Raw genomic sequence first — 14,593 nt, 5'->3', positions numbered from 1 at the left:
CTAAAGCACAGAGAGACGTGCCAGGGGCAATCTCTCTGTAGTCCCCTCTCTCTGCCTCTCATTAACGGGGAAATGCAAGCCTCAGAAGGATCTTTGTTCTCCATGCCAAACAGCTGAGAGGTGTGGCAGCCGCGGCGCCTCCTGACAGCAGCAGGGATTCAGAAGCCGAAAGGCAGCTGATGGAAAGAAAGGAACTTTCTGGTGAGTGTGGCTTAGACGTGAAGAAGGAAGCAGCGAGCAAAAAATTCTCACTGATTCTAATCCTCCCATGTGTAGCTGGGTTCCAATGAGGGAAGCACCTTCTGATAAGCTTGAAAGGTAGGTGGCCCCAATAGCGGCCGCAACTCAAGGGGCTGATAATGGTGGAGAGAGAGAGAGAGAGAGAGAGAGAGAGAGAGAGAGAAAGAGAAAGAGAGAGAGGGGGGGCCTCCAGATAACAGAAACTTGAAGCCTCTAATCAGCAGGAATAAAACAGGGGCTGTGTAGCCTCTGTCCCTACTGAGGAGAATCCAATAATGGGCTAAGAAATAAAAATTTTCATTTAAGTCAAACCTGCCTGAGGGAAGAATTTGGGAGTCAAAATTGTCACGTCCTTCTGGGTGAACAGACTAAGTTGAAACTGGGAGGTACCAGGCCAGAACGGGCGTGACAACTTTGACAACTTAGTCTGATTGGGCAGGAGGACTGAATTAACCCACTGGTGGATTCTCCATCCATCATGCTGGAGAATATCTATTAATAAATCAGGTCTATTATTCATTAGAGTGTGGCATCCATCAGTTTAGAGAGGGAGTCTCAGCAACCAAATATGGGAGAGAAAAGCTATGTCCACTATGCAGCATGACATAACCTACAAGACAATATTTGCCCACAGTCATACAGTACTGTTATTCTCTTATCAATCTTGCTCATGTTGAACATAACAGAAACATCTTATCCTCCATTGTTTTGATTTATTACTGGAAGAAAGAGGTAGAATGCTCATGTAACTTTTTAACTAAAGCTACTACTCAAGCTCTAAGTTTTTGCCCTTAAGTACACTATTAACCTTATTAACCAGACAACACTGTAAGCCATTGGGTCATCTTTTGACAGACAGTACAATCTGATATGACCAGAATGAACACTAAATTGTAGGCTGTCCATATTTTGCTGAACAGTCTTGTAATCAACTAAGAAGGATATATATCATAAATAGAAAAATAAATATAGTGGCAAATGAATTTCAATAATGTCAATATTTATTTACCTAAACAGATAAACAGAATGACCATGGGCAGGCAAAAATGCAATGGGAGCAGTAGCAGCTTCTGACTTCCTGCTAGCTTCCCCATTTACTTTGCTTCTGGGAAGCTAGTGAGGAGCATCGGAAATCATGATCAGGAAATGGGGATGCAGTGGGAATGATGCTTTGTGAATAAAACTGGTGTGACCGTCATGGAAATTTCAATTACACAAGAGTAATGGATCCTGGATTTTTATACATTTTTAAAATAGCAGATTTTAGGTACCTTGATTCAAAGATTGTCATGGTATTAGCACCATTTGGGCTAACTTGAGATTACAAACAGATAAACATAACATGGATTTTAGTAGTATAAGGATAGTTTAATTAAGTAGGTGTTACTGTATGCAAAAAGATTTTCATCAAATGAATTTAGGCAGTTAAGTTTTTTTAAAAAAAAATCCCAAAAGAAGGAAATATCTAATGTGTTCATACTGTTGCCAAGAGATCAATGCTGTTTCAATATAAACTAAGAAGAGAAGATTTGACTTTGGTTTTTTATCCATCCCAAAAGCACAATTATTTTACAATTCTGTTTTTATGCTGGTTTTTTACTAACTGTGATGAGCCACCCAGAGTCTATGACGGGAGCTCTTGTGAGATAAATACCTTAACTATGATGCCTGAGAAAATCCAGTTAGTTTCTGGGACGTAAGAATTTGTTTTATACAAGGTCAGACAATTTGTCCACATTGTCTTGTATCATCTGAGTAGCAGTCAACAACAGCTTCAGTTAGAAATCCTTCTCACAACATAAGATTCTTTAAATGGGAGGAGGGCCAGCAACAGAATCTGAAGACTTTGGCATTAAAGCTATAAACACTATCATAAAATAAATATTTTACCCATAAACATCACACAATAAAATGTGTTTACTTCTATATAGAATATATCAACAAAACAATGTACGTATTAAAAAGACAAATCTGATGCAAGGGGTACAAAACAAATCCAACAAACACAATCAAGCCATTTGACAATTAAATTAAAGAAAAAGCAGCTTTAAAAGTGATTGCACAGGACAGAACTATTAGAACATCCTGAGTAAACAAGAAGCACCACACCACAAATTAATCCAAAGATCCAGTTAAGCAGACACATCTTCAGATCAGTCTCAATTGTAATTAAAGAGGGAGGGAATTTCACAGTTGAGAAACCTATGGCTCAGAATTGGCTGTTTTGGGTTGCTTTTCAATGAATTCCTTACATCTTCAAGAGGGCAGTTTTGCTAAATCTTTACCTTCCAGATACAGATGTAAAAAGAGAACACAGTTGTCAGATAGGAAGGCCTAAACCATACAGACCTTCATATGGCATAATACGTAGTTTAATCTTAGCTTGACAGCAAACTGGCAACATCAGACTTAACACTGCTATAGCACACTTCATCAGCACCCTAAAAAGAATGTGGATTTCTGTATGCTGTATATAGCAATCTCATGTCACACAGTAATATCCAAAAAGACTAAGTTGTGCTTCATCGCATCTTGAGGCTTGCCTAGGAGAACTCATAGGATCAATGATTGTATGCCTGCTGGATAGACATCCCATCCAATATGTATGATTGATTTACAGATCAAAGTTGAACTTAAACTTGGTTTAAAGAAAACAAAGCAAATTTTATTTCAAACTTCATACATAGTAATTTTAAGATGGGGCAAGGAATGCAAATACATATACATTTATGCATGTACATAATACTTTTTTCAAATTTAATGTTATAAAGAATAATGATAAAATCTTTGGTGAACAATGTTCACATAAATCTCAGGGGACAGATTCATGCCAAAATTAATTACACAGCATTTCTCTGCCTTCCAAGTCAATGTCATATGAAACAATCCCTTTTAAATAATAAACACACACAGTGCTAAGATTTGTGGGTGATGTTGCCTTCTTGAACCAGCATCATAGCACACTTAAAAATAAAGTGATCAAAATATACTACATGACGCATAACAATTGTACAATGAATTTCCATTTGTATTGAATTTGCCATAGCCCCTTAATAACTTCCAAAAAATGCCATGGGTGTTTCACAGTATGCAGTGATATACATTCACTAAAACATAATATGGTAGTGTAGTGCAGCATGGGAGCTAACATTTTGGAACTAGGATAAGTGAAAAGCAGGTTCAAATCCACCCTCAGTGATTGAAATACACTGAGTGACTCTGTACTGGCCATGCTTTCTCAATCCAATATAGTGCAATGGGTTATTGTAGTAGAAGAAGTGACAGAACCTAGGGGCTAAGTCCAAAGAAGAATCAGCCTAGAATCTCTACATAGCAACAAATGAACTAAGTCCAACTCTTCTTGAGTTCCATTGACCTTTATCTAGCACCAAACTAGTGCTAATAGGTTCCCATGCATAGGCATGAGTAGTAGTAAATCAGTTTATTGGAACTTTGCAGATAGTCCTGGTCTTTCATGCCTGGCAGTTAAACTTATGAAAAAACCTGAAAAGGAAGAGCTGGGTTTGTTGCCTTGTGTTCCTGGGAAAAGGAGGAATATAAATCCGACAAATAAATAATTGTCCATAAAAGTACTCATGCTCCAAATACGAGTAGTTGTTGACCTACAAGATAATTGGAAGCAGAATTTTCATTGATAAGCAAGATGTTTGTTAAGTGACCTCCACTCAATTTTGCAACCATTTTTTTTACCATGGTTAAACAAATCACTGCAGTTGTTAAATGAACCATGTGGTTATTAGGCAAATCCAGCTTCCTCTATTGACTTTGCTTATAAGAAGACAACTGGAAGATTGCAAATAGAGATCACATGATCCTGGAACACTGCAAACATTGAAAATATATGCTGATTGTCAAGCATCCAAATTTTGATCATGTGACTGTGACATATTACAATAGTCGTAAGCATGAGGATCATTTTTAAGTAATTTTTTTTGTAACACTGCTGTTATAACTCTGATCACTAAACAAATGGAAGATAATCCTTGACTTACAATCATTCATTTAGTGATCATAACAGACCCGAGCAGTCAAAATGTTCTGAAAACCTAGTTAGTAAAAATAATAACAATATATAACACAGTCTATTTAAAAGAAGTTTGGGTAATCTGCTTGTTTCTGCTTCATGCTATTTCTCCAACTTCAAGTTAATATTCTTGGTCTGTTGGACATCTCTTCTGGTTTATTTTTATCCTCATTTATTATTTTTTAGTAGTCCATCTTACTCTTTTGTAACAATTTTTAAGGAAAATATCCTTTTTTACATACGGTCACTAAACATCACATACCAGTATTTTTCCATTTCTCACAAGTAACTTATTAGTCAAGCTTTGTAGCTAATCATGTCATCCAAATCAGAATCAGCCATTTTGGCAGCTGTTTGAGGTTTGGACAAGGTTAGCCACAAAGATGTGCACATTGAAGGATGTGAAAGTAAGATGGTATTGTATACCTTGATATTCTGTATCTCATCAAATAAACTTTTTTAGGCTTACTATGTTTTGCAAACAACTCTGTTTGAAAAATCTATGCCATATTCTCCTAGGATAAGTAGTTTTTAAATTTGAAAAATGAGAATTTAGAATGCTTAATTTGAACTTGATTTTTGCCTCTGATCCTTAATTGTTTTTATGATTCTAATTTGTTTCTATGCTGAATCTATGTTGCTTTCTGTTCTGTTTATCTTTTTACCTGCTTCTGTCAGCAGGTAATCTCTACTTTTAAAAGGCCACAATTTTTCTATCAAAACTGTGACACAATCTATTATAAAAAGGAGCGAATAAACAAATTCAGCAAAAAATAAAATTATCTGAAGACAGTCATGCTTCTAATCAAGAATCTTCACATAAACTCTTACCACAAACTGGCAAAACATTTTATTTTTTGTGGCATTAAGTAGAACTCATACCAGTTGAGAACACATTTCCAGATAGCTTCAAGTTTTCCATTTTTATACTTCAATTCTGTAAAGTTTATTCAAACATAAATGTCTGTGTGCCGTATTTCCACTGAATCCACCATAGTTAGTCTCTCTTTTCCCCCAAACTTGATTAACAGTTTCAATAAATAAATAACATTCTTGATATGTATCTCATGATGTGTATTACAGTCTTAAAAATTGGAGCTGCCTTGATAGAGAGACAGTGGATAGAAGAAGTAAAAGATAGTTGAATGTTTTCATTTACGGTCAAATGATCATTCTTTGCCAGAAAAGTCATTTTTGTTATGCTGCATACAATTTTGTCTGGAAAAGTTACTACTGCCATAATTTGACCAGTGAATACTATCTGATAAATGCTACTTTGTCTCCCCCACAAAAATAATCCTTTTACTTTAAAAAGTTGTATGTTATAAACTTTTAATTGGCTTTACAATTTGGACACCATCGTAATGCAACCTTGTTACTGACTTGCTAAAGCTGATTTAAAATAATATTTGTTTTCTCTTCTTTTAATAGAAAAATTAAGCGGAACATTTCTGCCTCCATCCTAACCAATACAATAAAATATTATATATTTTTCTTGTACCAGCCATATTTTTAAAGTGCCTTGTGTCTCACTACAGGCTAAGTTAGTTTGTATATAAAGCAATGTTTGCTTTTACTGGATGTCAGGCAAACACAAAGTTTTAATTTCTAATATTTCACAATGAGTTACAACTGAGAGAATCTCAAAACTCAACAAGCAACTGGGCCATTTTACAGGCCTACAAGATCTGAGATCAGTAATGGCTAGAGAGATGCTAGAGTTGGGATACATTTACTTCATTTTGATTTTGATCCTTGTTTCTTTATAAATATTAAAAATATTCCAACTTAAAATTTTTCAGTTATTAAATAGACAATTACTGTTAACCAATATGCAACAGAATAAAAATATAGAACCATATATAGATTTAGCTAGGCATATGATAACAAAGCATATTATCCTTTAGTTACAACTTTCCAAATGCCAATCTTTTTAAAAAATGCTAAAATCATGGAACATTCAAGTAATATATAAGTAAAATTAAATGTAATAAAATAAGTTAAAATGAAAATGTAAAATGAAGTGTTCAGTACTTCTCTTTTCTTTTTCCCCTAACCACTATTACTCAGATATTTATACTTTGCTTTAAATCTTTATAACTATTGCCTGAAATCAGCATAAGGCCAATCAGATGGTTCATTACCTTTTTTCTTTAGCTGTGCCCAAGTCTAAAATATCTGTAACTAAAATTCCTATCCCATCATCTCCAGCCAACATGTTAATGGTCAGAAGCAATCCAAGTTCTTCTGCAGAACATTGGAAAACACTAGGTCAAAGCAATAGATAGTTAATTTGGTAGCAAAGAGGTTTCCAAATAAATAAATAAAATATAAAATAAGTGAAGTGATGGGAGAAAGATAGCTGAAGTTTTACTGTGACTGAAGAAACATGTGTATCAATAAAGGTGAGGCCAAAATTGGCAGTAATTCCATTGGGTGTTTCAATGCTGTTTGGGCAATTTTGTTTTACAACAGATTAATCAACCAACTCAGAAAGTGATAGAATACCAATCAACTCTCAATTCTGCATGTAGCTACCAAACTGTGAAAGCAGATGACTTATTAACTCTTCTCCACAAGCACCCATTCAAAGGATAATGCAAACTGTATTTTCCCTCATCTGTCTGCTAGTAAGAAAGCATTCAAGAACCCATGAATATATGTTCTGGGGAACAATTAAAAACACAGACTTCAACATAATCTTGTATCTGGTTCTAAAGTAGGTTTTTAATAGATCAGACCTGCCCAGGAAAACAATGGTTTCACAATTCATTCTGGAAAGAAGTGAACAGCATACAGAAATATTTATATGAGAAAATTTTAATACTGAGAGGAGGAGGAGGAGGAATAGATAAATTGATACAGAAAAAAGTTTTAGAAGCAAGTTACAGTACTGAAATCAAGAGGCAAGTTAGCCATAATTTATTTCAAACCCGCAACTTCTCTCCTCTGGTCACTGCCCTACTTGGCCTTTTAGCTTAAGCTTCAAGGGAGCCTGAATACCTGGATTATAAAAAAGGCATTAATCTCCAACTAGAACTTTCCAGAGCGCTTGTCCATTTTACCTAAGCTTCTTCTAAATCAGGAATACCCAAATTCTTCACCTCATCAATCCCTGGGCTCAGGAATTCTGGGAGTTCAAGTCCACAAGTCCTAAAGGGGCCATAGTTCCCCACCCATTTTAGATGGCTCATTCACACCCCATATGCCATTTATTGTATTAAAAATACTAATGTTACTAATAATATTACAAATGACAATGGTAACAATAACAGATAGTACCATCAACCCTTGGAGATCATGAGCGCTTTGGGGAACCCCTTTCAAAAGAGTACTAGAATTTCACTGACTGAAGATTGACTTAAACCAATAAAGATAGAGGACATATGCCAGATGTGGGCTATTTCTGTCCCCACTGGCTGCTATACAGTTCTTGCACTGCTTCTGCTACCAAGTGGTTTCACACAGCTGCGTTTACCAGAAAGCACTGAAACTGCCACCAACCCTCCAGGATGAGTATCGTGCAGTTGCATTTCCTGTGGCTGTCCAATGGGGAGGGGGACTTTGCAAACTCTATTCCGACTTCTATGAATTATATCCATTGAGTCTACTCAGATGCTGCTAGCCAGGTCAGAATTAGATTCCTTGGCCAGTCATGATTAGCATTACTATTTCTTTGCACCTCAGAGCTTGTTCATTATCAACTGTTTCCTACCCTCTTTTTCACCCTGCATGCACCCACAAGATCTGCCATCAGTCAGCACAATTGATAGTTAAGCATGTCATTCTAAACATGCAAGTAAACTTGCACCTTAAGGATGTGTCTAAACTCCAGCCTTCAGGAGAGTGATCTATGATTGCTATTAACTCAGGCAGGGAATGCTTAGTGGGAGAAGAAAGGAATCCAGGGGGATCTATCAATCCTTAGCTTCATAAATAAAGAAAACACAGTTAACGGGGTTCTTTCTTGCAGCAGGAAAATACACTGCCAGTGGGAGCAGCACAATAATGCTGGCATAGTTTTCGACAAGCAGGTGCTTTAACTAGAACAGATGTGTTTCCAGAGATTTATCCCAACAGTTTAGGAAGGAGGTGTAAAGCTGTAGGAGCTGCAGCCACTGTTTGGCAGAAAAAAGAAAGCCAAGAATTGTAGCTGATGGCTAACAAAGAAGCTAATCTTTTGTCTCTGCTGGCACCTCTGAAACCTTATCACCGAAGCCCATCCATTGGTGCAGCACTTTTCCTGTTTGTGCAAACCACGCAAAAGCCGGCAAGGATTCGCAGACCACGCTCACTAAAGAGGAAACGCGACCACGACGCCTTCTATTTTATTTGCTCGGGAAGCGAAGCACAAAGCAACGGAGCAGATTGTTGCCAAGCTGCCCCTCTCTTCGGCTGTATCGGGGCGGTCGTACCCCGCAAAGCGAGAAAGCCGGAGGAGAAAGAAGGGTCATCTCCAGGTTAGAGGGGAGTGAGCTGCTCTCAGGCCCCCCTTCTTGTCATGCCCCCCCCTTTTCTGCCTGAACTACAGCTGGACGATTTTGCGACTGAGTTGTCATCTGCAGCTTCGCCGAGGAAGGAGACGTTTGCAAAGAAAACGCTACCTAGGATGGGACTGTATTGGGGTGACAAGGAAGGAGACAAGCAGTCCTGGCTGACACGCATCTCCAAGTCTCCCGCCTTCCTATTCGAAACGCTGCGCTACCATTTAGCCTCCGCAGGATTTCTCGAGGGGCTAAGCAAGCAGACAAGCATGAAATGTATAGGTGCCGGCGGAGGGAGCAGGAATCGGAGCGGAGGCAGACCAGAGAAATACACACACATATACACGCCCCTCTCCAGTACGGGCAGCATCTCCTCTCTTTGCTGGGCGGGAAGGAGCGGGAGCAAGATAGTTACCCTACCTAAACGGCAACGTCTTTTGCTGCTGTAGTATACGCGAACCGCGTTGGCTTTCCCAGGCACCACGGGCTCCCCACCTCCTATCGGACACGCCTTCCCACCCGCCAACAGACATGCCTACACCAAACAAGCCAGCTTCAGGATTAAATTAGTCCTATGCCCGCCAACGGCCGCGTAAAAAATGCAGCAGTAGCAACAGCAACCAGGATCCTCCTTGAATCCTCCAAAACATAAGTCGGTGGGGCTAATCCCGCCGCTTCCTCCAATTGACAAGCTTGTCAGAATTAAATACAACCTTGTATCGTAAAAATGGGGGAGGTTCCTTTTTCCCCTCCCTTTAATTGCGCGCTTCGAACTGCAGTCTCGCCACAGCTACGCCGCACTAGACGGGCTAAAGTTTTGTTTTGCTTATAAAGTGTCAAGGCTCGACAGTCGGGACGCGTGGCAATATGAATCATTTGTCATCGCCTCGAACGAAAAATAACATAAGGGCGGCTTTGGACGTGTTGTTGCCCCGAAGGAGCACTGGGTATATTAACGGGGACGTGCCTCTCTACAAAGAGGACACGCGTCCCTCAACACTCACAGAAAACTTGGCCTTCGGGAGACGGCGTGAGATTCCGAGGGCAAGCACAATATCATCAGCAGCTGAGCGCAATCTAACTTGCTTCGGTGCTAATCCTGTTTAAATGATCTAAAGATGAAGTGTAACCCAGTAGAAGCGGAAAGGGAATAAAGTCAACATACATGATGAGCACTAACTTGGCAGTAATTCCCACTTAAAATTTCCGTCTAGGTCCAGGGCGTTCCGAATCCGCAACCCTTCTCTATAAAGCACAGCTGAACTTCTGGAAGGGAGGAAGGAATGCCACTCCCCCTCAACCAGCAGTATAAGAAAACAGACCCGCTTCCCGCATCTCAAGCTACTCTCGCTACTTCGAAATCTGTGAACGCTTCCAAATATCTAGCGTGCCCCTTATTTTATTCAACTCTTTGCAACTGCCCAGCCGTCGAACAACCCATTTGGGCAATCACTCTTCTCCCCCCCCCCTTTCAACTTCTTTCCAAAACCCGCGCCATCGTTTTCGCCTTGGGGTCACATCTGTCCTGAAGCCGACCGTAACGCTTAGCTACGCGAGGGCGAAATCGCAGATTGCAGATCCAAAGGAAGTGGGCGGCCGGGGGGAGAGAAATCTTCACAACATCCTCAGAAAAAGAAAAAAAAAATACACACCTACTCAATACGAGTTGGAGAGGGGGGAAGGGGGCTGAAAGGAAGGAAATACCACTGGCCCCTTTGCACCTTAATGCGCTGTGTGCGCATCCCAGCTCTCCTCCCTGTTTTGTCAAATACATGTGAAAGCAAACGCTTTGCATTTACCCGTTGGGTTGCGCCTCCGGGTGCCCCTCCGTTCTTGCAATCTCTTTTGTCTTGTAAAAGATCAGGAGGATACTTATCGTGCAGATAGTCCACCTCTTCCTGATGGAACGCATGTCTCCTGCAAAATCAGAATTCCTTCTATTTCCTTTGTTTGGCAGGATGCAAAGAGAAAAGGGAGCAAAGGAGATAAAACAAAGCAGCGTTCAGCCAATTTTTTTTTTTAAAAAAAAAGGAAAGAAAAAAAAAGCTGACTTTGTGTTGTGGGAGGCGAGGCTACCGCTGCTTCTCCCTCCCCCGCGGGCGAAGTCCTGCCCGAAGTCCACGCGCTCCCGAGAACGCTCGGCAATTGCTCCTCTCCAAGCTCCTCTCACGCTGCCTTCCCGTTTAGGTAACAGCAGAGGCGGCAGCCGCTAGTCTCCGGGGCGTCACGTAGCCCCGCCCTTTCCCTAGCGGGGAAATGATGAGCAAAGCCCAGCCAATAGGTGGCCAGAGGAGGCGGGGAACGCTGCTTCTTCAACTTTAAAAAGCGCCTTTCGGAGAGGAGAGGGGAAGCTTGCTCAGGGCAGTCATCGGATCTCGGTGGGAAGAAAGTGGCCAACGAAGGTGGTGGCCTGGAAGATTCTTTTCTTCCCCTTAGGTTGCGAGGACCTCAGTGTTCCTCGAGACCACTTAGGCAAAAGTAAGTCCCCAGGAGTTCACTGACGCTGATTCCTGAGGGGCGAGTAGGGTTTTTTTTTTCTTCTTTTAACGCGCTCGGTGAGATGGTCCGCCTTACCTTGACTCTGCATTGCTTGAAGGAAAGATGCGATCAAAAGACGATCGTGCTTTTGTTGGAAGATGATTTGCATTTGTTTTATTGGCGAACGTGGCGGTAAAACAAAAAAAAAAGTGGAACTTCTGAGTGTTCTTGCCCGTGGTTAACCTAAGACAATGATTCCTTGACGTCCACCTTGACTCAGCAACAATTATATGGTGGTGTGTTATTGTTGCTTTTTCTCTGACTGCTTTTGACTCTTCAAACTAATCCTAAATCCCAAGATTGTCTGGTGTCTCCTATTCAAGTATCAGCCGGGTCTGGCTTATCTTAATTTTGGGTTTATCCCACCGCTGAGGGTGTCCTTCAAATTCATCATTGGGTTCTGTGAACGTATGTAGGAATGACCTTGGGAGACGGGCAAAAAGGCACAACAAAGACCATACTCGGTTAAAAAGCAGCTTAGCCCGCAGCAGAAATGTAGATGGGACTGAAGAGACTCCCCTAGAGCTGTAAAGAGATGGGAGAAATGTACTTTCAGACTTCCAAGTTTCTGCTAATGTAACCTTACAATAAAGTATAATTAGCTTTATCTGGTCATGTTTCTTGTCTGGACAGATTTATACAGCAGTCTAAATCTGGATTAACAAAGCAAAAATGCTGGATTATAAAACTGATTATGCCAAATAAGTGAAGCATACTATAATATGATTGCTTTATTCATACAATGTTCACACCACATAAGGTAGTGGGTGGGATATGAAAACTTGCTGAACTACTAACTACTCAGGTTGGCCCAGGTTAGCAGGCTGGGTGAACATGATTTTCACTCTCCCTGTCCCCTGGAATTGGAGGAGCACTGGCAAACTTGGGAAGAGGATCTCTTTTAATATTATAGAAATTAAGAATTGTAGAGGAGGTGGGAGAACAGCATACGCATTGGTGGGGAGGCACTGGGCTTGGAGAACATTAGAGAATTTACTTCACTTTAAGCTATGATGTAACTATTTTAACCAGAGGATTTTTTTTGTTTTTGTTTTTTACTTAAAACATCAGCATGAGAAACTTACCCAGTTTTAATGGTTAAGGTCTGCTGGCTATATAAAGAGAATCTCGGGGTCAGACCCAGTCCTAGTGTCTAGGTAGCTCTGCCCTGGTTCAGAGAAACATGACTGATAGCCTGTGTTTAGGAACCTGCTCTGGAATTATATACATACAGCTAAATTAACTACCAGTTGGATAACAATACTTGCACAGATTTGAATGCAGAATTGAACAGCTTTCCTAAACCAATCTAATCTGAATTGTACAATCCTTTGAAATGGTAATACAGTGTGAAATAGGGCATAAATACTCAGTGATGTGGGCTTATACATATAAAGCTACATTCTATAAATATTTTTTTTACAAAATAGGATATAGTTTTTATTCCAGTAAAAAAACCTAACTATATTTGTTACAGATTAAGGATTTTATAAAGATTGGTGAGTTTAATGACCAAGCAATTATTTGAAATCGGGATTCCCCAATGCCAGAATAAATACAGAAGCAATATTATGCTGTGTTCTAGGGCAGTGTTTCTCAAACTTGACAATTTTAAGGCATGAGGACTTCAACTCCCAGAATTCCACAGCCAGCAACGCTAGCTGTGGAATTCTGGGAGTTGAAGTCCACATGCCTTAAAATTGTCAAGTTTGGGAAACACTGCAGGGTATGAATAATGGATTGTTCTCAAAATAATATAGAAGCACTGGCCTATGGCTCTTGTTCAAGTGATTTGTCTGGTTCTCAGCATTTTACCTCTGTGAAATGGGTTTTAAAGCAGGATCCAAAAGAAGTAAGCTTTATTTTTTTTTTAACTAAAACCACTTTGTTTGTACTTGGATTCCTGAGTACCGTTAACCTCTCCCAAATTTGAAATATCATGACTTAACCTATTTCTTTGTGTCTTACCATATGATGCCTCAAAGTAATAAGCAACTCAAACAATACTTGACTAATAGATTTTTAAGGATTTTTTCAATGCATTCACCAATCTCTCAAGAGCACTTTGAAAGTAATATACAGTAGTCTTCTCATGCTTATTTCTGTTTTCTGTTCAGTATATTGAAAACAAGGGCAAACCCCATTTGATCACTGTTCCACTTCAAATTCCTATACTATCTCTGGTGATAAATATCTTCTCTATACCATTATTTTTCACAAAAGGGAAATAAATTACATAAAAATTCTCCCTTTTTAAAGATCATTTTGTATGTTTGAGAGAATGCAGGGTTTTCAGTAATAAGTTTTGGGTTTTGAGTTTTTCAATCCTTGATTGAGTTTCTAGGTTTTTTTATTTTAAAATTTAATGAAATCTAGATTTTTCTATTTGTTGCATTATGTTGTATATATTAAATAGATAAAAATAATTTAGTTTGAGACTGATTTATTATATGGAGTTTTTTTATGGAGAATCTGGCTTTATTTGAGCACAGAATCTTGGTTTTTTTAGGAAACCTGCTGGCAACCCAGAAAACCCAGATCCTGGTAGGTTGTTGAGATAAAGGTAACGGTTATACCATTGATTACTCAGAAATACCACACAGCCGTAGGTTTTCAAAGAGAAAAGTAGTGTTACTCTACTTTCAAACATATAGTAGCCAAGCCAGAAACAAATATACTAGGCTCTTGAGTATAGAGGACATCACAGGATTCTCAGCAAGAGTCCTTATGTGCAAATAATCAAGACATCACAAAGGGCAGTGGAAGCTTTTGAATTATTTCAAACTTTCCACCAGAAAGATGTTATGAAAACAAGAGGTAAGAGAACAAACTATAAAGATCTTGCATTTTTATAGTATCTTGAATTAACATTAACATTTACAACCTCTTTTATACCATTTTGATTTGGCTCTAATATATTACATTCTGGATTTTGGATTTTTTTTTCCTAAGGAAAAAAGTTATTTAAAAGTTCTAGGGCACGTGACAGGAGAACCAGTAGCTGCTGAAATTGGGTCTTCAAACAAGACCATATATTTGATATTAGGAAAGCTGAATATTAAATCATACACTAAATCAGTTATTCAAATAAGTTACTTCTATGAATGAATATTAAATTGTTCAATTAAGCAAATGAAGATACCAATTGAGAGAAATCCTGTTTCATAGCTTTTAAAGATGACACACTCTGTTTTATGGAGTATGGCTTTGAAAGAGCAAAATGTAAATGCAGAAATAATTGTAGATTAAGCTATTCAAATTACCCTGGGCAAATTAGTATGCATTT

At 39.0% G+C, this 14,593-nt stretch overlaps 1 protein-coding gene across 1 annotated transcript in view; it reads right to left on the bottom strand.

Moving 5' to 3' along the window:
• ST8SIA4 (ST8 alpha-N-acetyl-neuraminide alpha-2,8-sialyltransferase 4) overlaps positions 1–10,943 on the bottom strand; it is an 81,593-nt gene extending 70,650 nt beyond the window's left edge. Inside the window, exon 1 of the mRNA XM_039338638.1 lies at positions 10,569–10,943. Within this exon, the coding sequence (XP_039194572.1) occupies positions 10,569–10,681 (113 nt within the window). The 5' untranslated portion in view covers positions 10,682–10,943. The remainder of the gene's footprint in view (positions 1–10,568) is intronic.
• Between the last annotated feature and the right edge of the window lie 3,650 nt (positions 10,944–14,593).

This window comes from Crotalus tigris, unplaced genomic scaffold, assembly GCF_016545835.1.
Source record: "Crotalus tigris isolate CLP2741 ecotype Arizona unplaced genomic scaffold, ASM1654583v1 scf7180000017710.2780689, whole genome shotgun sequence".
Lineage (NCBI taxonomy): Eukaryota > Metazoa > Chordata > Lepidosauria > Squamata > Viperidae > Crotalus > Crotalus tigris.
Note: the sequence above shows the minus strand (reverse complement) of the source record. Positions and strands in the feature narration are given on the sequence as shown.